This window comes from Microtus ochrogaster, linkage group LG1 (assembly GCF_000317375.1).
Source record: "Microtus ochrogaster isolate Prairie Vole_2 linkage group LG1, MicOch1.0, whole genome shotgun sequence".
Taxonomy (NCBI): domain Eukaryota; kingdom Metazoa; phylum Chordata; class Mammalia; order Rodentia; family Cricetidae; genus Microtus; species Microtus ochrogaster.
The window spans coordinates 31,354,369-31,381,771 of NC_022027.1; the positions used below are offsets into that span (position 1 = coordinate 31,354,369).

The window sequence follows — 27,403 nt, forward strand, 5'->3', positions numbered from 1 at the left end:
ATAAATACGAATGACAATTCAAAAATTCTGTAATTCTCCATTCTGATTTTATTTTTCCCTGATAGAAATTTCTTGCCTGGAATTAGATTGCAGTGTGTTTTCTTTTCCACACACTCCCAAAGATGTCATCCTCTCTCATGTCAGCTGATTGAAGAAGAGAATCATCATTTTTCTCTCTCAGGCATAATGTTGATATTTCAACTCAAGTGGCTTTTTTTCCTTAACATAAAATGGATTTTAGAAATAAATCAAGATCCCAGAAATTTAGGATTTCTTTTTTGAGGTGGTATCTCTTACCTCTGCTATCCTAAGAATAAAGTGTAGCTTGACACCTCTCTACAAATGTATGACCGAAACTATCTCCTAGGACCATGAGCACGGGCTCCTACCTTGTACCCTAAGAATTGTGATAATAAGGCCACATCTACTAATAATGTGCCTACCTCCTCCTTGCTGTCCAACAGGCACTTCAAAAACTGCTTTGAATGAAGGAACAAATAAAATGGTTTCAGGAGAGGCAGTTGTATGCCTGGATCATTTGATCATCCTCTGGTACCAATAAGTTTTAAGTGGATAGCTTTAAAAAAGTATTTTCTTAAGCCAACATAGGACCTGTCAACATCCAAAAGGACAGCTTCAAAATTAAATGAAGTCAGAGAACTGGGAAGTGATACATCATTCTTGATGATACTCAAAGAGGCCACATGTGTTTAAATTGTTTTTCTTGATGATTATCTCCCTTTATTTTCCATTCTTAAAAAAATGTTTACATATTATCTATCTATCATCTATCTCTATCTATCTATCTATCTATCTATCTATCTATCTATCTATCTATCTATCTATCATCTATCATCTATCGTTTGTGGGTGTGTGTCTGCCCTATTTCACTCTCTTAAGCGCCCTGTAGGGGTGTTTTATCCATTTACCAGGATGCCAGTGAGACCACTCAGAGCACTTGTCACCAAGCTAGACAGACAACTTGAGTTTGACTCCCAGGACCTACAGAGAAAAGAGAACACACTCGCGAAAGTTGTTCTCTGACATACACATGTGGCAACTTCAATTAAGTAAATCAGTAAACTAATAAAAATGATAAAAGTAGTAAAGAATATACAGGGAAAACACAGTTCCCAGAGGAAGTCTTAGAATGAGGCCTCAAACTCCAAGTCTCCCCACTATTAGGTGTGTAATCTTGGGTCACTTTAAGAACTAAAGTAATAGTCATTTATTCTCCCTACTTCACAGTTAATTGGAAGCCTGGATAATGGGGTACAGAACTATAAAAACCCACTACGGGCGATTGTTACTGTCCACCCACAGACAGCCACAGTGACCACAAAGTGCTCCTAAGTAGATGCTGTGTTAACAGGATTACTTTAGGAGCTAGAGAGATAGTCACTGGCTAAGAACAGGAAGAGTTCCCAGCAGTTGGGCTCCCAGCACCCACAAGGTGAGTCACAACCATCTGTAATTCCAGTTTCAGGGCATCTGACGCCTTTTTCTGACCTCCCTGGGCACTAGTCACACACGTGGTACACAAATATATATGTAGGCAAAACAGTCATTTTTTTACTTTTCAATTTGCTCCTAAGGCTGGCCAGAACAGGAGAGAGGTGGGGGGGGGAGGGTTGTGGGTGGCGTGGGGATCAGGGTAGGGGGTTAGATTAAAAAAAAAAAAAGAAAACCTACAAGAGAAAAGGCACCCAAATGCAAATGGGCCTTAAAACTCGTGTTTCCAAAGCTAACTACTTTGCAAGGAGCCTCACCACACTCCACTGGCCCAGTTTCCACAAGTCTCAGCAGGAGCTTGGTTGGGCGGAGGTCCGCGCTGGCCAATGGAAATCAGCTGTGTTCTTACAGGTTTCACAGCAGGTGGAGAAACTGAGCAAGAAAAATTACTTAAACGTGGGCTTAGCCTTTCATCGCGGTGCGGGGCGCCACAAATAAATGTGGCCCCTTTACTAGCAGGAACGGAGAACAATGTAGGGGACCTAATTTCCTAATCCTTTCGCCCCGCAGTCCCGACTGTAACACTTCCACTGCAGGCGGAGTATAGCCTCTCCGCGCCGGACCGTGTTGGGGCGGAGGGAGGGGGGACCCCTGCGGTTGTCCTTTATTGTCTAGGGAGCACCTGCCAGGTGGCTGGCCGGTGCCTAATGCGCGCGTGGCGCCTGGCTTCACAAAGCGCAGGCAGCACCTGCGTGACCAGCGAGCGGCCTGGGGCTGGAGGACCACCGGTGGAGGGAGAGTACCGGGAGGAAGAGGATCCAGGATGGAGGGGCTATGGGTGCTCCAGGTCTCAGAGGGCGCAGCGACCCCGGGATCAGCAGATCCCGAGAGTCCCGGGCACCAGGCAGCTGGAGGGAGCGCGACCCGGGCTGGAGGAGGGAGGGGCGTGGCCGCGCGCTGGGGGAGGGCGCTGGAGGAGGGGCTGTCGCGCGCCGCTAGTGGCTCTGGGGGCTCGGCTTTGCCGCGCTCCGTGCACTTGGGCGAGAGCTGTAGCCGAGAGAGGATCTCAGAGTCTAGCGCAGCCACCGCGATGAGAGGCGCTCGCGGCGCCTGGGATCTGCTCTGCGTCCTGTTTGTCCTGCTCCGTGGCCAGACAGGTGGGAGAGCGCGGCAGATAAGAGGATTGCACCCTCCACCCCGTGGGTGCAATCCGGGGTCCGGGAGGGGTGCCACCAGCCGGGGTGCGTTCAGAGTGGTGACTGTTGGCTTTTCCTCCGCCTGAGCGTTACAGCCCGTGCGAAGGTGGCGGGCGGCTGCGGGACTCTGTTGGCCCGCCTCGCTCACCTGCGCCAGGAGCCGGCAGCGGCGGGCTGTGGAGATCTGGAGCCGAGAGTCTTCCGGGAGCCGGGGCCGCGGGGCTGCGGGCGAGTTTGGCGATGCTTTTGTGCCGGCTGAGCCCGGGTGGCAGTGGCGGGCGGCCTCGGGCTTCGCACCGAGAGAGTCCTCTTTCAGTGCGAGGCGCGGTCACGGCTTCCTTTTGTTAAAAGTTGCGTGTGGGTGACCGGCACCCGTGAGAATCAGCCCACGGGTCCCCGGACGCGCGCCGGGCAAAGTTGGAGAGCCGTTTTCTTTACACTGAGACTGCTGCTTTCCCACCGTGGGCGCTCTTTGTGCACAGGGCTGGGGATCCAGCCGCAGTCACTCTAGTTGTGCGCGGCGCCACCCGTGGAAATGAATCTCGGGCTCTTTTGTGACCCCCCCCCCCCTTATTTTGCACGGGGAACACGCGGCGTGCTGCTCTGGGGCGGGACCCCGCGATCCTGTAGGTGGCGGCTACAGGGACAACTTGAGCCAGGCGTGTGGCGAACAGCCGCTAGGTTGCAGACTTTTTCCTTTTGTAAATCTCGTGCTAAAGGCTCGCCCCTCTCTGCAGCCGCACGGTGTTCATTGCTGCCACGCGCCGGGGACCTGCTGCAGCCTACGTTGGCCGCCAGCTCCTGGGAAGCAGGGTCCTCGTGCGGGGACGCAGCTGTTCCAAGCCACCTTGTGCGCACAGTATGAGGAACGAGCCAGGCCACCCCAGCTTTGGAAACCCTAGTCGCAGTGTATGAGACTTGTAATCGCAGGTGGCCGTTTTCTTTGGGAATCCTGAGATCTAGACACCCCCTCCCACGTGATACCAACCTCTGGCCGCATTGGGTAGGGTGGGGGTGTGTGAAGGGGTGAACTTCGTGCAAATCCCATTTGTTTCTTCAAGTTGTTAGGAAAACCAGGGTACCTCTACACGGGAACTTGGGTCTCAAGGTGGAAGAGGATCTGCAGGCTCCTGGAGCTCCTTAGCCCTGCCCCTTTTTGCCAGGTGTCGCTGGTGCGCTGCCTGTGCGGGTCGCCTGGCTAGTTCCTGAATCCTTGGTTTCTGCCAGGTCGTTTTCAAAACAAAACCTAGAAACCCTTTGAGGTTACCCTGATGCTATAGGTTAGGAGGGAGAATCGGGCTCTGGAATGAAGCACTCAACGGCCAGCAATGTTGTGACCTGTTTGGAGCCAGCCGCTGGTTGCATTTTCCAGATCCCACTCCCCGATGCTTTTGAAAGGCCCGGGAGGGCTTTCCTGCGGGGGAGACCTTGCATCTGGACCCCTGTGCCAGAGGAGGGGTCGCCAGGAAATACAAATGAGTGACTGGATTCCTAGACGTATTTGACCGCTTAGCTGAAAACGCCCCCAGCGATCTTTACACGTTCCGCCTTGCTCTTTAGACAAGGTGGAACACCAGAAAGATCATAGTTCCCCTTCAAAAGCTGAAACGACTCAATGATTTACATCTTCCTCCTGATTAGTGTGCTCTGACCAGTGACTTTCTGGCAACAAACCCTTGCTTTGCCCCTCCAGTTTCAAGCCCCCTTTCCAAACCTACAGCCTCCTTGATTCTGCACTCTTGGGTGGGTCATTTGAATTCGGAGTGGGTGGGGGGCTCCGGTTTCCCTGTAGGTGCTAGAAGACATTGCATCATGAAGGATCGCAGTCTAAGGGGTGTGTGTGTGTGTGTGTGTGTGTGTGTGTGTGTGTGAGTGACTGTTCTGCTGGGTTAGCAGGAAGCTCTTTTGTGTTTTTGTTTATGTTGTGCTCTCCATTTGGAGGGCCAGCAAGTGCCTGCTCTGTAGTAACCCCTCCTCCTTCCTGGGCATTCACAGCTTTTGGAGCTCAACAGGATGGTCCTGAAACGGTGAATCAGACCTTCCCCCTTTCCTGCAGGTGCAAGACCCTAGTAATTTATGCACCTGGCATTCTGGTTTATGATCCTACTGGAAATAATCTGATAATCTGGAATAGAGAGAGCCTTCCCCACCCATCCACGCATTCTTTTTTTCTTATGACGTTTTAAATCATGCAAGGCGTGCCTTTGCAACATGCTTTCTAACGTGCCTTAAATATCATATCATGGATGTGCTTTGTGCATCTGTGGGACTTTATAATCAACAAATGTCTGCCAGGCCCCATGCTGAGGGCTTTTCCTGCTGTTTACCTATTTAGGGGGCCCGGGAGGTTGGGCCACTACAGCCTCTACTATTTTCCTATTGGAGAACAAGTTACTTGCCCAAAATAATCAGTGAAGGACCCTGAGCTCAGCTCCATATGCCCACTGCGTATCCATTTAAACAGCTCACCAGGATTTGCTGTAAAGTAAGACACGTACAAAATCATTTAATGAGTGCTTACTATATGCCCAGCCCTGTTCTGAGGGTTCAAGGACATAGGACTGCTGATTTGGGTAAGAGGGCTTCAGGCTGTTTGTCTTAGAACATTTGGTTAGTCTTTTCAATTTAGGTGAGTTAATTTGCCAGGAGGATTCACTGAATAGCTTGGACCAGGGGCATGTGAACCTGTTGTCTAAGGGGTTGGGGGAGGGGTTAGCCGGTCCCATCTAGTTAGGGTTCCTCAGAAAGGAAGATAAGTTATCTCTAAAATGAAGTTGGAAACCATTCCCAGCCCCCCTCAAGAAAAGATGATTATACCGTTATATATTTGTCCCTGATAACTGGCTTCTCAGCGGCCGTTTACTCTGGCCCAGCACCGAGAAATACAGTGACCATTTTACTGCACTCCCAGAAGAGATCTTCTCAGAAATGTGCCAAGTATTCCGTGGACTTCCTTGAGTGAGCTGAGGTTGCAGGTGTTGTTTTGGGAACGGATTTTGCCATGGTTGTTGACAGTCCTTAGAAGTTACTCCTAGGACTTTGACTCATTACTTCCAGCTGATGAGAGGACTCGAGGAAATGAGCAAACCAGCCAGGATGTCCAGAACTGACGTCTTAGCTGGATCTTAAGCCCTTAGAAGCAGGGGGCCACAGTCTCATCTCTCTAGGATGAGTTAGGTTCAAGAGTTGGCGGGCGGGAGTGTGGGAAGTGCTGTAGTCATGTGTGGTAACTTTTCCAAAAGTGGGATTAAAAGACATTTGTAGGGATCCAAATATGTAAAATCTCATATGCAGCTTCAGCAGCACCAGTCGCTATTTTCACGGCTGCAGTTCTGGGGTGAGCAGAGCTTGGAAGGGAGTCAGCGGTCGGGAGACGCTTGAATCGAGAACAAATCCGGCATGGATCTTGCTGAGCCGCAGAGACCTGGGAGCAAGCCTGGCCCCCTGGCTTGGATTGTGTGTTTCATCTCGGACTTCAGTCTCCAATAAATGAAGAGTCGTTTGAAGCCAGTAGCCAGCTAGCTCCTAGGCATGCTTGTTTGGCTGACTGGATGCTTCTAGAAAACATGAAAGACGATTCCAACAAAATGCTCCAACCTGATCACTTGCCATCCCTCTTATGTGTCAGCTTCCGTTTTGGCCCTGACATGTGTCCCCATGCACACCTTGACAGAATGTAACGTTTAAGTTCAGTTATTTAGGGCAGATGGCATCAGAGTTCAGGGCTCAGTTTCTGGAATTGACATCCCGTTCTGCCACTTACCCGCTGTGTGATCAGATACCAGATGCTTACCCTCTGCTTGGGGGGAGGGGCAGCAGGGTCAAGGCGCAAAGGCTGGGGATTGATCACAGGAGGTTCTGTAGTTGGCATGCCTAGCATGGAGCCCCTCTCAGGAAATGGGTGGTCTCTGCAGGGCTGGGATTTTATAGCCCTCTCAGCTTCGTCTCTTAAGGGGAAAAGGCAGCCGTTCAACTGGCGTAAAACCTGATGGCTTTGGTTGTTTTACCTGTTTGGAATTTTTTTGATTAAGATGAAACTTATTCATTGAATGACTAGGTCTTTAAAAACATCTTCTGCCCATGGTGATGTCTGCTGCTTTTCCTGACTCTGTAGTTGACCTCACCTAGGTCCCTTGACTTTTTTACCAAAGGGCTTACCGAGTTTGGGCTAAAAGTTTAGGGAGTGAGAATCCAGGTGAATAAGCCTTTCCTCTGGTCTCCGTAGTCCTTCCCTTACATAAAGTGGCTGTGCAAATATAGAACCATAGGAATTTTCCGGAGGGGCTTTCCTGGACTACGTCCCTGGGAGTGCAGCGATCTTGTAAACTTGCCCTTGGCTGGGTTCCCAGCCCACTGTGGGCTGGAAACCACGGCTTTAACAGCTCTGCCATTCACCGGACCACACTTTGAACACAGGCAAGGCTAGAGAACGCTGGATCAGTTTAACGAAGCTTATCAATCCTTTGCTGTGTCCTCACCGGGACAGCAGATAGGAGCTTCTGTGGCAGGGACGTGCTCAGAGTAAAACTGGGGGGTGCAGATGCGTGGTGGGTGGGCAGCGGTTTCAAAGAGAGGTGCCTCAAGTCTAGTTGGGCGGGTGTTTAGCACAGACCAGGGGACTGTGGATCTCCACATAGGAAATCTTACTTTGAGATGAGACCGAACCCCCTCAGAAGGGGAGCAGAAGATCTATAGTTGTGATAGTTGGAAGAATCAAGAGAAACTTGGAACAAGATGTTCAGATCTTGCTTGAGGATCACCCAGTCTTTGGTCAGATGGCTGAGGGTAAGGAAACAGAGGGTATAAAGGTAGAAACCTGGGCCTCCCGATTAGATTAGCCCAAGGAATGGGACAGGGCGGGGAGGGGGGGAAGGGAAGGGAGTGTATTTGGTGTTGAGCTAGGTCCAGATTGTGAGGAAGGCCTTGGAGGCCAGGCCAAGGTGGACTTGACTGTGAACAAGGTCACCAGTCCAGGGCCACCTGCCCTGCCTTCTGTTCAGTTAAGCACAGCTTGGAAAGCAGTGCCCCGTCCTGCCCCCAAACTTGGGGTAGTCTTCCTATAGGCAGTCAAGAAGAAGGGAGAGTCTTTTTAGTTAATTATTTTTAAAGTAAAATTGTATATCCTAAAATTGACCACTTTAACACCTTGGAATGCACAGTTCAGGGGTATTGAGTACATTCGCATTGTTATGAAACCAGCTTTATCGCTTTATCTTGCAAAACTGAAAGCCAGTACCCACTAGAGAACTCCTCCCCACCCATCCCCCTGGCTACCACTGACTCCGAATTGTGTTCTGTGTCTGGGACTGGTAAACCCCACAGTATCTGCCTGCTGGTTGGCTTGTTTCAGTTACCATAATGTCCCCCAGGGGGTCTTGTGTGTTGTGTAAGGCCAGAATTTCATGTCAATTGTTTGTGTTTTTGAAACAGGTCTTGCCATGTTGCCCAAACTGGCTTCTGAACTCCTGGCCACCTTGCCTCCCTCTCTCTGGTGCTGGTGGCACATGCTAACACCACACCTGGCAGGGTTTCCTCCTCCTAAGACTGACCAGTGTTTCTGCTGTTATGTGTATACTGTGCGTGCTGTTTCTCTATTCACAGCTGATTGGCACTTGGATTGCGTCTGCCTTCTGGAAACTGTGGATGATCCTTTCATGGTGGCTTGGGAGGAGCTTTTTTTTTTAAAGGGTGCCTCACCTCACAATGAGAGCCCTGTGTTAACGGAGAGCTGTAGAGAAGGGCAATTCATTTAGGCTCTTCGGTGGTATTGGACAAAGGGGATGGGAAGCCTTACGCGTTAGGCATATTCTAGAAACAAGGAAGAGTGCCCAAGAGACTGAGATGGGTAAAGATGGCATCCAGTTGGCACTACCTGCCAGCCACCAAGCCTTGGGAAAGAGAGCTGGAGTTCTGGTGTGGCTGCCTGGGAGTAATGGCAGATGTTGGGGTTCACAGTTCAGGCCGGGCGTGGGCTCTTTATGGGGAAGAGCATGGTGACCATCTTGTTCATTCATCACCTCTGGGTTACACTTACCGGAAACTCAATTTCACAGACACAAAGCTCGATACCATTCTTTTTTTTTTTTTTTTTTTTCGGGTCAGGTCCATGTAAGAAAGAAAATGAAACTCCATAGTCTCAAACTCGGGCTCAACACTCTTATGAAAGGATTTGGGGGATTATAAAGAATTCTGTGTTAAGTGTGCACCGGTCATATGACGAAAAGAAAGATGTCGTGAAAGGAACTGTCCGGTGGGGATGTGAATAAAATGGATGCTTTGGGTGGGGAGACGCAGACAGAGCACTTTGGGGAAACAAGGGCTTTGAAGGCGGCTTAGAGAAATTGGATTTATTAAACCTGGAGACGGTAGGGTGAGGGAGGTTTAGCGACTGTCACTCTTCCAGTATTTGTAGTCTGTGACAGGAGTGTCACAAGCTGCCAGTGGGCATGGATTGTTTTCGGGAAAACAGTTCTTTAATTGTGGGCTGAGAAGGACTACCACAGCTGGCTAATGGATCTCTGCAGGAGATAGGAGGGAAGCCAAATGTCATTTTGATATGGTCCCATCCTGCCTATCTCAGCTGGCTTGATGTCCCCTCTATGGTCTGCAATCCTCGTTACGTAATTTGGAAATGAGAAAATAACTGGCCTTGCTTATTTCCTCACCCCGTTGGTGTGGGGTGGAGAATTTCTCATATGTGTTGCGTGGACTTCACAGCTCTTGGCTCTGTGGAAAACAGCCGGCGAGGAAGCCACAGCCTAAAAATAGGCTATTGATCTGTTGGGGTAGGTCACCTAACCACAGAGTAACTTGTGCCTTGGAGTGTCAAGATAAGGGACCTAAGGAAGTCTGAGGTCTAGAGAGATCCATCCCCACCTGAGGATGGTATGTTGTGGGGGTCGCCTGTGCTGTTGGGGGTACCCTGCACTGTGGCTGGGCAGAAAGCTCAGTGAAGATGCAGAACACTCAGCCAGGATGCTCAGTACCACCCTCCTTTCCCCTTGGTTACTCAGGGTGGGTTGCTCCTTCTGTGGCTTACCCAACACTCTTCCTTCCCATCTGCCCGTTCCTTTGGGTCTTTTCCCAGTCATGGTTCAGAGGCACACATTAGATCAACCGGGATCTGGAGTAAGGTAGTAGAAGCCGCGGCGCGGCTCATCAGCTTCTTTTGGTCACTAACATCATGAAAGAATGAATGATGGCGTGTAAGGTAGGATTCCTGGCTCTCCATAGGGAGATCAGGGCTAGGCAAACCCCCTGGAATGTCATGTGTCAGAAGGTTTAGTTGGTAGTCTGGTCATGTGCCTTACAATTGGGTTGGCGGACAAGGCATTGCTCCTTGAGTAGAATGGTGGGTTCAGAGACATTTCAGGGACCTGAAGTAAATCTTGAAGAGGGCTGTGATTCTGTCAAGGTTTGAACAGCGAAAGTTAAGTGTTGAGTGAGCCAAAAGGCTCCCACACGAAGAGGCTCTGGAGAGTGGAGTACAAGGTGATGTGGGCTCATCTTCAGGGCACCTGGATTTTTCAGAACGCTTCAGAAATTAAAGCATTTCCCACAATGCCATATGTGATGAGATTTTTGTAAATGAAATCTGGTCAAGTAATTGCCTATTCAAAGGAATAACTTTAAAAAATGGAAAAGTATGCATCTCGCTTCTGCATGTGATTATGTCTGTGTGTGTATCATGCAAATCCAGTTCAGGTATGAGCTGTGAGTTGTTTTTAAGTCCAAGGCTAATTGCACTCCACCTTTTCCCTCCCTGCCACACTCTGCAAGCCTCTCCCAGCCGTGATTCCAAATACCTGAGCATCTGACAGTGACAGGAGATGACTCCCGTTCTTCATTCAGTGACAACGTAAATCTTTAGTGAAATGAGAAATACGGTATTCAACAAGGCCTCAAAAGCTTTTTTTTTAATGTGAATTTTTTTGATCTAGCAAAACGTGGGATGAGCAAGACCTTGGAAAGGTCTCTGCTTGGGCTGAAACACATAGGTTCTTTCCAGATTCTGTGGCTGCTGCTGCCTTAGAAGGCTCTTAGAGCCAAGCAATGGTGGCGCACACCTTTAATCCCAGCACTCGGGAGGCAGAGGCAGGCGGATCTCTGTGAGTTCGAGACAGCCTGGTCTACAAGAGCTAGTTCCAGTACAGGCTCCAAAACTACACAGAGAAACTCTGTCTTGAACCCCTCACCCCCCAAAAAAGAAAAGGGAAAATAAAGCTCTTAGATTACTGGTGGGCCCTCTCCCAAACAATATGGGAAAGATGGCTAGGTCTCCGGCAGTCTGTATACCCAGGAATGAACTCATTTCTGGATATACGGACTGTGTTTTGGAGTTCGGGAAACTAGTTTCCTTTGGACCTGACAAAGACGAGGTGGCTGTAGTGGGCACAGTACTGTCACGTAAGGGAAGGTGTAGGTTCTTGACCCTTGACCTAGTGGGGAAAAGATGAGGAGAGGAATGAAAAAGAGGAGAAACTTGTCTTCTTTGTCCGCCTCTTTAAATTGTGAGGCAAAATACCCAGCTTGCCTCAAAGTGACTTGGAGTGTTTCAAAGGTTTAGGAAGTGGGGGAGGGGTCCTCTCAAATGTTCTGAAACTACCAGTAATTTGAAAATAATAGTCTACTCTTAAGCTGAGAGTTTTCTCTCTGTGTTGAGAACAAAGAGACGGTGGTCACTATGGATTTGACAGTCATTGTGTCTCTATTGGGAGGAGCTACGCACAGAATGGAGTCCAGTGCATGTATTTGATTGGGGGGGGGGGGAACTGTACTGGGGATGGGATATTAGAATGTTCAGGGTCGGTGGCATTGACTGTCATTCTACCAGGCTAGTGTATGCTTAAAAATGAAACAGAACTGTATTAAAAGCAGAGAAATTAGACAGGCATTTTAAAGGTGCTTATGAGGTCGTAGAATATTTGAAGCACATTTCTGTTTCCATCCTAATTGTCACAGTGTGGATTTCCTTCATTGTTTGACCCCACAGTGTCTCACTATGTAGCTCAGGCTAGCCTCATAATTACTATGTTGCCCAGGTGGACCTCAAACCCTTGATCTTCCTGCCTCACCCTCCCAAGTGCTGGGGGTATAGGGATGTATGTGCCATGCAACCAGCTGTGGTTTTCTTAATATGAAGGCATTAGAATACCTAGTAACGAATTTGTCCTTGAATGTTCTTGGATTTATTTTCATATACTATGTGTGTTTAATGCAGGGAAGTAGTAGGTACATTTTGAACTGGACCAGAACCAGAAAGCACCATTTTGATAGAAGACCCCCCTCCCCTGCCCCTCTACCCCCTCCCTCCCCCGCCCCAGTTTTAAAATAAGCTAGCATATGTCGAAGGGGTTTTGAGTTTTTTTCTTCAGATCTGAATGTGTTGCCTAATTTACATTTCAGCATTTTCAAGGGACATTATTTAAAATGATCATCCAGTTTAGAACCCCTGTCTTCTAAAGGGGCCGGGCGAGTGAGGTGCCAGTGGGGAGGGGCCCCTCCCGACACAGGGGGTGCATGACAGACAGCTGACACAGGAAGTGCTTGACAGCCGCGGTGGTGTCCTCCACCGAGTGGTGGTGCAGCTTCATTCTGTCGTGTTGTTCTTTGTTTTGTTTTCTGAGACAAGATTTCTCCATACAACAGCCCTGGCTGTCCTGGAACTCACTCTGTAGATGAGGCTGGCCTTCAGTGAACTCACAGAGATCTGCCTGCCTCTGTCGCAAGCGCTGGGATTAAAGGTGACCACCGCCCGGCTAGGCTATTGTTCTTAAATTGAAGTGTTGGGTGGGGGATAGCAGTGGACACCCTTGACCTGGGGCCTCTGTTCTAGTGAATTCTTTTCCTCTCAAGAGCCCAGAAAAGCAGGGAGGGGAAAAGAGTAGAGAAAACATTTGAAGGCCTGTTTTACAAAAATCCATTGAATTTAGACTTAATGACCAGCAGCTTCTGGTCAGTGAAGGACAGGCAGAGGGAAAGGTCAGAGAAGGTGACCTTGAAGGAAAAAGAGATGGGTATTCAAAGATAGCGTGGAGGGAACAGCAAAGGAACCAGGTGGGTGGGATTTTTTGGGTGATGGGACCATTACCTTCCCGGGAAGGACTGACCATTGGCTTCTGTCCCAGTGGTTTGCCATTCTCGATTCAGCTGGAACTCATTTGACAGAAACAGAACGGAAACACTGGATCAGCCCTCACCTTTAGGATCAGGGGGGCAGATGTACCAGTGTTTCATCCACACCGCCAACCTGGCCGTCTTGATCCCATTCAGAAAATGTGGGCTTTATGAAGAAAACTATATCCGATGATCCGCTCTCTGTCAGTTCTCTTTGTGTCTCTTTTATCCCCAAAGCCAATTCAGGTGTGTCCTTCTAGAGAGCACCACACACACACACACACACACACACAGACACACACACATAGACACACAGACACACACACATAGACACACACACACACACACACGCCGGGCGCTGGTGGCGCACGCCTTTAGTCCCAGCACTCGGGAGGCAGAGGCAGGTGGATCTTTGAGTTGGAGGCCAGCCTGGTTTACAGAGTGAGTTCTAGGATAGTCAGGGCTACATAGAGAACCCTGTCTTGAACGCCACCCCACTCCCCAACCCTCCCACCCCCGGAAAAAAAAAGAAAAAAAAAAAGAAAATAAAAGAGGAAAAAGTCTGGGACCCAGTGAACTGAGTGTTGAAACTGCGGAATCAAGGCTAAAAGGTCCTCTCTGTCTGCCCCGGATGGTGGAGATCTGGCCCTTGTGGAGGGATCTAGGGCCAGAGGATGGTCCCCCTCCACTGGAACTGGGAAGGACACCTCTGAGTTGAGGGTTTTAGGGAGGAAGCCAGAGGAGCTTGACATGTGGCATCAAGCACTATTGATAAAAATCTCTGGCTTTGAACATGCGCACATGCGTCACAAAGCCAGTTGTCGGAAATGCTTGTTCAGAGTTTGACCTTCTGTCATGGGATAGGACCTACCGTTTGGGGTGAGAATTTCAGGGCCTCTGTTTAACTAGACCCTTGCTCCCGCTTTCTGTTGCTGTGGTAGGACTATGACCAAAGCAATTTGGGGAGGAAGGGGTTTATTTCACCTTCCTGATTAACAGTCCATCATCCAGGGAAGTCAAGGCAGGAACCTGGAGGCAGGAACCCAAGTAGAAACCATGGAGGCGTGCCGCTTCCTGGCTCCTCCCACCCGTCTTGCTCACCCTGCTTTCCTACACAGTTCAGCCACAGCTGCCTAGGAATGGCGACACACTCGTTAAGCTAGGACTGCCCCCTCAATCGCCAATTAAAAGCCTTACAGACAGACATCCGCAGGCCAGTCTGATCAAGACAATTGCTTTGCCTGGGCTTCCTCTCCCTAGGTGATCCTAGGTTGTGTCAGGTTGATAATAAAAACTAGCGAGTATAACCGTGTTTAAATTTATTGTCACTTGTCTGGGAAAGAGCAAACACATTTAAAACAGCAGCAGGAAGCCTCTGATTTGTATTGCTCCCTGGCCTCTTTGAAAACCTTTCCTTTTGGCAACCATTTTTGTTTCAACATGGAGGAGCAGACATTAATTTTATGGTTGGATTGCTGCTGGCCTTTGAAGACGTTGTTTTATGTAACCCAGGCTGGCTTCAAGGTAGGCAAGGATACGTCAAACTCCTGGTCTTCCTGCTCTCAAATGCTGGGATTCCAGGTGTGTGTCACCACACCTGGCTAACACAGGTTTTTATCAAAGTGACATTTCAAGGACAACACAGATCCACAAGAGCAGCTGGTCATGATCATTCGGCCTTGCCCCTTCCCAGTTCATCTGCTTATCCCCGTGAAGCCCAATTTCATCTATAAATATTTTCAGTACATAGCTGTAAAATACCTATTCCCTTTTCTGAACAATAATCGTATCATTTCTGATCATTGCACTGCCTCCCATCCCAAGCCCTCGACACGGGGGAGGGACACTCTATTTGAACTGAAACACGAATCATGTCTCTACCCTGCGGTGGAGTATTCAGTACTCACCTTTCCCCTGTTGAAGTAAGTAATATGAAGTTTGTAAATGTTTGACTGAATTGAGTAGTGCGCCTCGCTTGGGAGGTTCGCCCTGCCATTGCTTCTTGGCGGGGTTCAGCTCTCCCGCGGAAGGGGTTGTGTGTTTGCCCTGTCAACGTCAGTCAGCGGGAATTACACTGATTGCATTCCCGCCACAATTAGTGTGTTTCAGTCCCTGCTTTTCCTGTAAATTGTTGATTGAGTGGTTCGAGCATGATCAGATTTTGTTTTTAAAGAGAATGCTGGGTTGACAGTGTGTTCGTCTTTTCCGATGGCAATAATGTTCTTCTAATGGGTGCCTTTAGGCAGATACCTTAGGTAGCATTCTTGTCTGCTTTTTCTGAGAGCTGTTTTCTATTCGTCTCCTACCATGAGTGACATTTAAATTAGCAGCTAGTCTGCTCCCTGTGCCTGTTGTGCCAGGAACTGGGGATTTGAAGGAGTAAGTGCCCGTTTTGCCCTCAGCTGATATCTGTTTGCAGAACTTGCTCTCTCCTGTTTTCTAATCAGCTCTTGTCTGAGGAGAGCTCACCTCTTGCCCTCCATCCCTTACTTTTGGCTCTGCAGGCTGGTGTACACCTGGTGCTGCTGGCGGAGGTGTTCTGTGGAGCTCCTCTTTCTGAAGGGATGCGCTGGAGGCCGTCCCAGTGATAGGTTCTCTGTAGTCTTCATTCTAAAGGTCAGATGTCTGATAGAAAGCCACAGCCATCCTGTCTTGCTCAACTATCTCTAGTATTTTTGCTGTACTGTCTCTTTTGGTCATGAAGTGCTGTCAAAGTCAGGAACACAAATCTGGTTTTCCATGCCTGTGAGTTGGCCACACCTTTACCTTAGACACCTGTAGGAATGCTTACTCTTACCCTCTAAAGGTCAGATGTCTGATAGAAAGCCACAGCCATTCTGTCTTTGCTCAACTATCTCTAGTATTTTTGCTGTACTGTCTCTTTTGGTCATGAAGTGCTGTCAAAGTCAGGAACACTAATCTGGTTTTCCTTGCCTGTGAGCTGGCCACACCTTTACCTTAGACACCCTCAGGAATGCTTGCTTTTACCCTTTGCAGGATAGTAGTTTTGAGTGTTGGCTGCTGGGGTTGACTTTCCCCCAGATGTGACTGCTCCCTTGATCTATAATCCCCAGCGTGGCTTCCATTTTCCCTCCCTGAAGACGTGTCAAAGATCAGAAATGTTCTGTTCTCCAACGGCTTCAGAGCCACCAGCATGGATATGTTGGATCTTCTTTGTCTTCCAGACCTACTTTTTTTCTTGGGAAATGATAGTTCCTTTATCATTTGTTTAGATTCAAATCATCCTGTTTGTCTGAGGTATCCTGCCACCCCCACTCCTGCTGCTTCCTCAACCTTTAAAACAGACACACACACACAAAAACACACACACACACCTGCCCCTACTACTACTGTTGGCTGCCGCCACCACCACCACCACCAGCACCAAAACAAAACAGTCTAGGGTCTTTCTGTATGGTCTAGGATGGCCTCAAGTTCTGGATCTTCTGCCTGAGCCCTGCAAATTCTGGGATTACAGGAAGGGCCACACTGTACGTCCTGTGATGCATCCACTTGTGTTTGTTCTTGTGTTCTGTATTTTATTTCTGGGTGTTTTTTTAGTTCTTTCATGTCCACTTTTTAAATCTCCGTTTTTCTCAGCACGCTTCCAAGTTTTAAAATGATTTGCTTATGTGTGTCTGAAAGTATATGCACACCTACATGTATGCACACACACATGTATGCTTTTGTATTCGCATGGGCTCCGAGGAGGGTGCTGGGTGTTCTCCGCCTATATTCCTTTGAGGCAGGCTCTCTCCCTGAATCTATAGTTTGGGTTTTCTCAGCTAGACTGCAGTAGGTTTCAGGAATTCTTTTCTCTCCTTCCACACCCCTCTGGGCTGGGATTACAGGTGTGTGCTGGGTGCCAGCTGTCACTTCTCTAGAGGCAGTGGGACCTAGGAGAGTGGAGCTGATAGAAGGGGCGGGCTTAATTCTCATGCCACAGCCAATTGGATTCAGAGTGCCTCAGGCAGTTCATATAAGAAAGTCACATGGGTGAAGTTATCATAAATGCGAGCTGTATCTATCAATCACAGGGACAAGATCTGGCTGTGTTTACCTCCCGAGTGCTAGGGTTAAAACCAAACTTCACTATGCCGGTCTTCCATATGCTTTTTTGTTGTTGTTTTTTGCTTGTTTTCGAGACAGGGTTTCTCTGCAATTTTGGAACCTGTCCTGGAACTTGCTCTAAAGACCAGGAACTCATAGAGATCCTCCTGCCTCTGCTTTCTGAGTGCTGAGTCCTGAGTGCTGGGATTAAAGGTGTGCATCACCACTGCCTGCCTGTTTTTTTTTTATTTTTATTTTTTAGGTAGGTATCCGTGGCTGGCCTTGAACTCACAATTTAGTTGTGTCTGGCTTTGAACTCTTGATTCTTCTTCCCTCACCTCCTACATACTGGAATTACAAGGGTGTGCCACCAGCTGAAAGATTTTATTTTCTACACTGGAGATGCTTTTCCTCTCTTTAGTTTTTCTCTCTCCTACCTTTTGAAGAGGGCAGGTCCTAGCTATCTGCTCTTGTAACTAAATGGTAATCTTACTGTCTTTTGTGCCTGTCCCCAGCCCCTCTGTCTAGTCCTTCCTTCCTTCTCCTTGTCCCCATTCTGTTTGTAGATCCCATCCCCACCATGTCCCTTCAGAACTCTCCAGCATGTTGGACATAGTACTTCCCTGCCCTCATCTTTACTGGATCTTCTCAGACTGAACTGTGGCCAGCCATGTTTACAGCTGGTCATTTGTCCCACTCTGGCGTGCCACGCACCAGCTCACACAGGGCGGTGACATCATATTCTGGGTGCCCCGCCCACCAGCTCACACAGGGCTGTGACGTCATCTGAATGGAGTATTGGATTCTGCTCTTCTACCCAGTTTTGCGATTGAGATTCAGCAACTCGGTTACCACCCCTGAAGCCAAAACAGCTTTCGGACACCAGAGCCCCTTTTTACTGTATAGTTTGTTAATTTTTGGATTTGCCAAGCCTGGGCCAAAGTGAAATATTAAAAGACTTGCTGCTGCCTTTGCAAGTACTTTTCTTTTAAAGTACAATTTAAAGACATTTGTCGTGGAGACGTGTGGCGTTCGTAAGCTGTCTGGAAAGAGATTAGTGTGCAAACGTACTTCCTAGCCTCTGACGTCGGCTGTCTAAGCTTATTGTTTACAACAAAACATAATGGCGGAGGCCGCCAAGGACCAGGAAGCTCATTACTGAGCTGTTGTCTTTGAGGAACATTTGTAAGAAATGACTCGCTGTGCCATTGGTCCGCCTGGGAGTTCTGAAGGAGACAGTCAGTTTGTAGTTTTTCAAAGCATTAAAGCCCCATCTATTCTTCTAATGCCATCTAGTAAAAGATATCATTGCCACCTGATTTAGGGTGCTTTTTCCTCTTTTTTTCCCCCCCAGTGGAAAATATTTGTCTATTTCTAATTATAGTCATTTGAAAAAAATGTTGCCAGCGCTTGAAATATTAATTTAAATTTCCAGAAATTACCAAATTTTCTTCCTCCAGCGTGAGTTTCAGTTGATGAAATCAATCGGTGATTGATTTCAATCACCATATTAACAGGTTTCTAGCCAGGCGTAGAGGTGCCTACACCCCTTGCACGCCTTTAACCCCAGCATTTGGGAAGCAGAGTCGGTCAGGAGGATCTTTGTGAGTTCGAGGCTAGCCTGGTCTATATAGGGAGTGGCAGGACTAAACAGAGCCTCAAACAAAAGGAGGCTCCCCCACCGTCAGGGATGGCTATATTCTAAAGCTGTGGGAAACCAGGGACATACTGGAAGGGTTTGCTGTTGTTTATTGTTGATTTTCTCAGTTCTGGAAAAACAGATCAGTTACAGGCATTTTCTGCTGTTTCCTACAGGCACTGAGATCATTTTACACAAGGGGCCACTCATTAAGAATTCCTTGCAAAAGGGAAGCGGGCTTAATGTGTTGCTCCGAGAGAATATCACCCCAGAAAACTTAAGAGAAAAGTGAGCACTCATTAAGCAAATTGACCAACAAGCATCATGATGAATGTTGGATCAAATCTGAATACCCCCAATTTTGTCCATTAGTGTGCTTTTAAAACCAATGCGATTGTTTGGGTCTAATTATTTTCTATTTTGTGTGTTTGAATGGAGAATGGCTATAGAGTTAACTCTTGCAGGGCAATTATCTCATTAGCAATCGAGGAGAAAATGGTGACTGGTAGCTGAGTAACCAAGAAATGCTTGGTTGGTGATGAAACAATGCTGCGGACAGACAGACAACCGCTTGGCGAGGGCTCGCTCTGAAGAGAGTTCAGGCCCCGGTGTTAACAGACCAGCGGGATGGGGTTCTCTGAGGAAAACACCCACGGAGGTTCTGTTTCTCCTGCAGGCAACAGTTACTCCTGTTTACGAGAATCGAGAATAGTCCTGTGTCAGAGCACGGCCTGTGGAAGCGGGCTCGGAGGCCTCCGGGGCGGGGGCGCAGGAGGATTGGGTGCCAGGCCCTCTGACTCACTGAGCCAGATTGAGGTCTGATGTGCTGCAGAAGTTGTCTTCGTCACCAGTGTCACCGTTCTGGAGTCCTGTAGCTGTGACTGGTGCATTCTGCAACATTTCCCACTTGAAAGCTTGGGGATTTGAGAAATCTGTGCGCGACTGGCTGCCAAGGCTTGTCAGGGGGACCCAGCGCGAGGCCGATTTCTAGGTGTAAAAGCCAGGCAGATTCGCTCACTCAAGAAAATCTGTTTCTGCAGGTTTGACTCGAGTTCCAAGATAGCGATCCTGGTACAGTTTCTTGCTACGCTAATGTCCCGAGTCTGGGTTCTTCTGCTCACTGTCTGACTACTGTGTAAGGCAGGGGGCTACCGGTTCCCCAGTTGTGGTCAGGATCAGCCACAACAGCAGCCCCTGACACCAGGCAAAGATATCAGCACCCGCCTCGCCGAAACCTGCTGCGTTGGCAATGGTGGGAACATGGCTTCCCAGTCCCTTTAACCAGCCCATCAGGGGAAGCCGTTGCAGGCTGAAGGCTGAGAACCACTGACTAAGGGTGTCGGAATTGTTGAGCCTCATCTCAGCACGAAGCCCGGGGCCTCTTGAGTCCCTTGGTGTTCAGACAGGGTGCAGTTCTCAGTTCTCCTTCTGTCAACCTAAGAAAGATAGATAGGAGTTTCAGTTAGTCCAGACAGGAAGACAGAAAGCTGCAGCACTGAGGGACTGTGCAGAGGTTTCCAGAAACATGCATGCGCGGTGCAGCAGGAGAAGCAAAGTCTTTTCTAGAGGTGATATCTTCAAAGGATAAGTAAGATTGATACCTGCCTCTGCTCCATGCTTTCAGAGACTACCCGCCCAGTGTTGCTCACCTACATGGGGAACTACAGATATCCCCTTGGGGGGGGGGCTGGTTTTCTACTGTTCTCACCTACATGGGGAGCTACACATATCCCCTTGGAGGGCCTGGTTTGCTACTGCCCTCACCTACATGGGGGACTACAGATATCCTATTGGGGTGCCTGGTTCTCTACTGGCACACCTGCCTCCTCCTTTGCACTCAGAGCCCCTTGACTTCCATAAAGGTATGAGCTTCCTGCCCTCTGCTCACTGCCTGGTGCACAGAGGAAACGGTGCTTCTTCCTGGCCTCCTGATGCACCCCAGTTTCCATCTCCTGCCTTTCCCCCTTGCTCTTCCACCCCTGGGGTGGGTCAGGTCCGCTCGCTCATGCTGCCCGACTCTTCACACTTATCACAGAGTAATTATACAAATGCATAATTATTGGTCTATTGCCTAACCAGGAGATAGAATAAACTGCACCATGGGGGCGGGGAGGGCTGTGCACTGTTGCTCCAGGGTCCCAGCACATAGCAAGACTTTAGTGTGATATTTTTGGATGGATGAATGATGGGAATGGAGGCGGAGTTCAATCCTCACCATTATTTCAAGAATGCCTGGATTTAAGGCTACATGATAACTGTCCGATTTTGCTGAATTTTAGGAAGGCTGGTCCAGCTGAATTGGCAGTTGGCCCTGCTGCAGCAGCATCTTCTTGCTTGGTTTTCATCTGAGTTCTGGCTGTGGGGTACCCAAGAGAGCAGGTTTTTGAGTGTTGTCCTTTAGACAACAGGGAGGTGGCGGAAGGACAAGCTCCCCTTGGGGATGTCATGGTCCAGGGTCAGAGGCCAGCAGTCTGCACTGGAGAGGTGTGCTGGGAAGGCTTTCGTTGAGACGAGTGCTGTCTTGTCTCCCCCAGGGCTTCTGAGCACCGCTTCTTTCTTTGTACACAGAAGGGGTGTCTTGTGCATCCCACACAGTAATAGAAGAGACATGCAGGGGCTGGAGAGATGGCTCAATGGTTAAAAGTGCTTTTCGTTTTTCTAGAGGAATCAGTTGAGCCCCAGCAACCAGCTCCGGTGCCTACCACCACCTTAGCTTCAGGGGAGAACCAGTGCCTTCCTCTGGCTCCTGAGGGTGCCTGCACACAGACAGACAGACAGATACACACACACACACACACCACATACACAAACAGACATAGACACACGTAAATAAAAATGAAAAGAAAGATAGTTACTGGCATTGGTTTGTTTTTCCCTGGCTCAAGCCTTGTATTCCCTTCCTAGAAGGGGACAGCTTGTGAGCCCAGCCATGCAGAGGCTTGAGATGGGGCCTTTGTCTAAGAAAAGAAAGCCAGCTCCTTTGGTCTTTATGGGAAGAGTTACAGTAACATTCATGCACACCATTCACAAGAACCTCGTAGTCTTGAGCCTGGACTTTGAGGATGGTATTTTAAGATCTACAGAGAAGTGCCCATAAGCTCATGGCAGTCTTGCTTTGGGTAGAGAAGCTAGTGATTTGTTGACTATTTGAAAATTGTCGGGGGTGTGTGTGTGTATTCGTGTGCATTTTGCACTGACGGCCCTACACGCTCTGTTTTTGCCATGCTAAGGCTCGAACCAAGGGCCTTTTGTGTGCTAGCCAAGCACTCTGCCCCTGAGCTACACATAATAGTCCCCCAACATACTTTTATACCTGTTGTAAGTTCTGCTTGATTGAGTAAATTTGGGGACAGAAGCTCCAGATTTTAAGAATCGTGTGACAATAACTATTGTACATAGCTGGCTGGGGGCATTGTTACCCCAAAGGCATGTGGTTTTGGTTCCTGTGTCCTTTGTTTTAATGGTTTCATCAGGTACCATTTCCCCCTCCCCCCCCAAATCTCAGCACATTCTGGACTGCCTTTCCCCCACCTCTGTCTTCCTACTTGTCCTGGGCCCAGGGAATGTTTTCTTCCAAGTGCCGTCAGGTCCTTATCCCCTGGCTATCACATCAGCGATGGCAGCAGCGTCACAGCAAGTTTTGTCAAGCATGGGTTCTTAAAGAATTTGGAGATGATGCAAGGATCCCGAACAACTCTGTTCATGGCTTCTAGACATTGCCACTGAGGCCTGGAGAGGCCAGTGGACTTCCCCAAAGCTTCGTTGCCTTGGCTCGGGGTCCCTGTGCCTGGCTCTAAGACCCTACTACCTGTGCCACACTGTATTCCTGGGGTATCACCTGCTATCCTAAGATTACTGCAGCACCTGCCACTTACACCCTCTGGTCTAGATTTTAAAAAGTGATGTATGAAGTCACACAGTTGGATCTCCCCACCCCTGTGCCTGTTAAGGGTTTTTTTTTTTTTTTAAATCTGGGTAGGGTGAGGTGGATAATTGCAAAGGCCCAGAGAAGCTGCAAGGTGGGTGCAGTGGGTGCAGAGAACTCCAGGCTACAACTGCTAGCATTTGATACTTGCTTTTTTTCTCTGATGCTCTGAAAAGCATCTCATGTGCTGGTTTTCTGAGCATATGCAGGCCACCCAGGCTGCCTCTGCCCTTGGCTAGAGGGCTGTTTTCCTTCCTTCTGGGAAGGACCAAGAAGGGCTCTTCAGGTTCCTGAGGGAGCCCCTTAAATCCTGTACCTTCTGCGCAGGCTCGCTGTCTTCCTAGAACTCTCTCTAGTACCAGCAAAACAGATTTTCCTCTTTGGCAAGATAACAGGAAGGAGAGTGGAGATGGGCTCCCCAATTGGTTCCCTGGGGATTCGACCCGGCCTGTTAGCCGGCCTGCAGTACACGGTTGCCCCTCGAGGAACTGAAGTCTGGTGGCAGAACAGTTGCCACTGCCTCTGCCCCCTTTCTCCAGCAACTGCCTCAGATAAAATTTCTTGTCGGAAGCGGTACTGCTTTCGTCCCTGCTTCTGTGAGATGACATCTTGACAGTAGAAATAGAAGGAAGATTTCCTGTTTGCTCTCGTGTGTAGGAACAGGGAAGGTATGACTTTCCTTATTTGACAGGTCCCTTAAAAGTAGATTTTAGAGTATATTTATGAGTAAAATGTATTGACTTACCCATTATGAAGAAAATTAGCATATTCATCTAGTTAAGTCAAGTATAATTAATTCCTAGCATCTTTCAAAGCTAGAAAATCAGAGAGGCGTTTCCAAAGTGTTGATCACAGTTGAAAATGCCTCAGGGAAACCATCCAAATGTCAGGATGAGCGCAGAAGAAAGTGTGGCACACACTCGCAGTGGAACATTATTCAGCCTTGAACAGTAGTAGCGTCCCGACACGCAACCGTGTACGTGGGTCTCTGTGGCATGACGAGGGAAGCGTGCAAGTCACACGAGGACAGATAGCGCATGAGTACTCTTACTCACGGTATCTAGGCAGCCACATTCAGGGAGTGGGAAAGTAGGCTCAGGGAAGTGATGGAGATAGGTGTTGAGAGTTACTGGCTAGTGGGCAGCGTTTCTGTTTGAGAAGATGAAAATTTGTAAAAACGAATGACGATAACGGCCTAACAATGCCAGTGTACTTAATGCCACGACTCTCAAATGGTTAAAATGGTTAATTAAATATTATGCATATTTTCGCTAATAAATTTCTGAAATGCCCCAGTTACCATATGCATGTCCATATGTATGTGTATGTGTGCACACACATACACACGAATGTGTGAAAATGTTAATCGTTTCTTACCTAATGTCTCATTTGACACCATTCGAACTTGATGCTGTAGGATTGGAACTAGAGCCTAGGGTCGCTGATGCTTTGTTGGCAGAAGTTTGTTAGTCCCCGTCACCCCTTACTTTCCCTCCTGGGCCTGCAGAATTCTGGGACTCCTGAGAGAACATAGCATGCCGGGAGGATACAAGCGCTACTGTATCCATGTGTACAGGCCACTCTAGCCACAGTGAAGACAGAACACTCCTGACCTGGATCTATGGAGGCGCCTACATAGATAGATGCCTGCAGGCGTGGCTGTGCGGAGCTGTCTGTGCACGTGGCCGACCCTTGCCTCTCTTCCTGACCCATCTCTTGCCTTGTTCTCTGCTGTTCTTTAAGTTAAGGAAGTTGGTGTTGAAAGAAGGGGACATCCTCCAACACCATCCCCAGCCCTGGCTGAACAGATGGCCTGGCCCCTTTTTTCTGGTGTTTATTAGAGGCCGCTCCTAGCACTTCTTATCTGGTTCACATTTCAGTAAGCGCCTTCCAGAAATCCAAACACGGAAACCTACATAATATTTACAGCAGGGGCTGTGCTGGGTGGTGGGGAAAACCCAGTGGAAATGAGTACGGCCTTCCCTTTCCTCTGTGATGCGGCCAGTCTGTTGTCCTTGTCAAACCCGGGGCTTATCTAACTCCCCAAAGGCCAAGTCCATGAGTAAGGAGCCTTTCCCCTCTCTCTCTCTCTCTCTCTCTCTCTCTCTCTCTCTCTCTCTGAGTCTTTGAGTGACTTTGAGAGTTGGGGGGCGGGGTATCTCTCTCTCTGAGTCTCTGAGATGGAGTTGGGGGGCAGGGTAGGAGTCCTGCTTCCTCAGACGCTCAGCTGGATTTTTCTTGGGATAAGAGAGCAGGGATTGTTTCAAAGGAAAGTATTGTCCAGGGAAAGCCTGTACTTCTGGTAACTGTGTGTTTGGAAGAAGTTCTCAAAAACAAGAATCTTTGTTGGAGTGTGGGTGTGAACCAGGAATTACTGACCTGTGGCCTTCAGTTGTGCGACAGGCATTCGAGAACCTTCTGTGTCCAGCCCCTAAGTCTGTAAGGAGAGTTCTTTATCTCCTTACCCCTTTGGTTCTAAGTATTTCATTATAGGTCTTTATATTTATCTTTAATTTTATTATTTTATTTTTAAAAATATTTTATTTATTATGTGTACTGTATTCTGCCTGCATGTATGTTTGCATTCCAGATTGCCCTATAGTAAGATTGTGTAAAACAGATGGTTGCGAGCCACCATGGGGTTGCTGAAAACTGAATTTGGGACCTCTGGAAGAGCAGCCAGTGCTCTTAAACCTCTGAGCCATCTCTCCAGCCCCTTAATTCTTATTTATTTACTTTGTGTGCGCATGTAAGGGCATGTGTGCGCCACAGTGCATACGTCTGGAGGTCAGGAGAGAATTTTCCAGAGTCTATTCCTTCTTTCTAGCCTGTGGATCCCAGGATTGAATTCAGCTTACCAGGCTTCCGGCAAAGTTCCTGCTGGCTGAGCTGAACTTTCTTGCTAGCCCCCTGGAATTTTAGGCAGACACTTTAATAGCAGCGATCTAACTTTCCTGTAGTGGTGGGGGCTTTGAGACAAGGTCTCAACAAGCTCAAGGTGAGCCAGGAGCTGGCTGAGGTCAGGGATGGCCTTGAACTCCTGACTCTTCCTCAGCCTTCAGGCCTGTGTGCCTTGCTCCAGCATAAGAGGTCCTCAGGAGTCGAACCCAGGACCTTTGGTGCACTAGGCAGGCTTTACCCAGCAGGCCCCGGACTCTTAGTGCCCTTGAGACTTTTGAACTTTAATTCTTGGGTCAGGACAATTCCGAATATCTGGGGGTCTCCACCTGGGGTATTCCTCTTTATCCTTAACTAGTTGCTTAAAAACAAACAAGAAGCAATTAGGTGTTTTATTTACATGTACAAATATTAAATCACGTCTAAAGCAAACATTTTCCATTTTTGCTCATGTCCTTCAATCGGTGCAGGGCTGTGCTGAATACTACGGTTGTAAAATCCTCAGCGTCCTTGTCAGTCTCTTAGCAGCAGCTGAACATGTGACATCCCTTTGATCTGAGGGATGCTTCTCACGGGGCACAGGCAGCCTGAGGGCATCTTCTTTGCCACTGGAGAGCTTGCTTGGGATTTTGGGGTGGGACACATCCCACTAAGATGAATTCAGTACACAGCAGAGTAGGAGGTCCACAGGGGGTGTCTTCGCTGGGAGGCGGGCACAGAGGTGCCCTCCTCTAGTCCCTACTGCTCAAGAGTAACAGAGATGAGGAACTTGGTGGGGGGGGCGGGTGTCACCTCAACTCTGGCACTGAAGACCAGCCTGAGCCACATAGCGAGATTTCATCTCAAAAGATTGAAACAACAACCAAAATAAAGCCCCAAACTCCAAAAACTAGATAGGCAAGGATACACGGACATTACAGGAAAGGCAGTCTATGAGCCCCCGGCTTGTCTGTGTGGTGAAGGCAGAAACTGGGGGAGCTGCTGAAGCCAACCGAGTTTCTGCTCTCAGTAACAGAGGCAGGAAGGGGCCAAGCTGCTGGTGGATCCCCCTGGCCCAAGTTTCCCTGCAGCAGAGCAGGTAGAAGGGAGGGTGGAGGTGGTGGGCAGCCCTCCTAGCCCTGCCTCCCCAGAGCAAGGGCACTCCTGTTTGTCAGGGGTTTCCTTCTCTAGTGCTGGAGAACTATGCTTCTTCCAAGATCCTGGGGAATCCCCCCCCATTTCAGCCTCTTAAGCAATGGAACTGCAGGCTTGCCCCACACTGTCCAGGTCCCAGCTCTTTTATGAAATCTGGGCAAATCAGCCAGGTCTCATTGTCCGCTGTTCTCCTCTTGGACTCCTGTGGAACGCAGCCGAGAGCCTCATCTCCCCTGGACCGCAGATATTTTCCTGACAAGACTGGGTCCAAAATATGAGAGGCTTAACATAGTGCCTTACCCTGACTTTGGTGCCCTTCGGCTATCATGGGCTCCAGTACCACCGAGCTTCCTGATCCTGGTCCATTTGCACTATTCCCGTGAAATGCCCTAGATTAACAATCTGCTCCCTCCTTCACTGACCTTGGGTCCTGTCCTTGATATCTTTGGCCTTTGTAATCTACCCCTTACCCTAGTGATTTTACAGATACCCCTAGTTACTATTTGGGCTAGTAAGAATAAGTGTGTCCCTGACCCTCGCCTCTAATCTCGAGAGTTTAACCACACACGGGGTCAAATGCTCCTGAGTCTGTTTTTCTTCTAGTCGCTTGACACTGCTATCATCCCATCACAGAGAGCTAAAACACGTCTTGTTTCTTCACCGTCCAGGGCCAGCCCACCCCGAGTCCCCTCAAGCACCTGGATATGCCCATCTCACCTGACTGTCCTATAGACTGCTGCTGCCTTAGGCTCTTCCTTTCCTCAGCTGGCTTTGTTCTAGTCCTGTTCCTCAAATGGCAGTCAGGGTAGGCTCCCTACCCCTCCTACAGAGAAGCAGGCCCTGGGATGGTCTTCCCCACCCTAACCTCCAGCTGATACGGGGGTACTTGGGCCCCTTGTTGACCTCTCTCATCCCACCCTCAGCCTGGCCGTGCACTTTCTTCAACTTGAACTCGGAACTCTAAGGAACCCCTTTCTGATTGCTGACACTCCA

At 48.8% G+C, this 27,403-nt stretch overlaps 1 protein-coding gene across 2 annotated transcripts in view; it reads left to right on the top strand.

Annotated features, from left to right (window-relative positions):
• Nucleotides 1-2,496: 2,496 nt before the first annotated feature.
• Nucleotides 2,497-27,403, top strand: part of Kit (KIT proto-oncogene receptor tyrosine kinase) — a 76,994-nt gene continuing 52,087 nt past the window's right edge. For both annotated transcript variants that reach the window (XM_005359360.3, XM_005359361.2), the window contains exon 1: nucleotides 2,497-2,609. In XM_005359360.3, coding sequence (XP_005359417.1) covers nucleotides 2,543-2,609 — 67 coding nt within the window. In that variant the 5' untranslated portion in view covers nucleotides 2,497-2,542. The remainder of the gene's footprint in view (nucleotides 2,610-27,403) is intronic.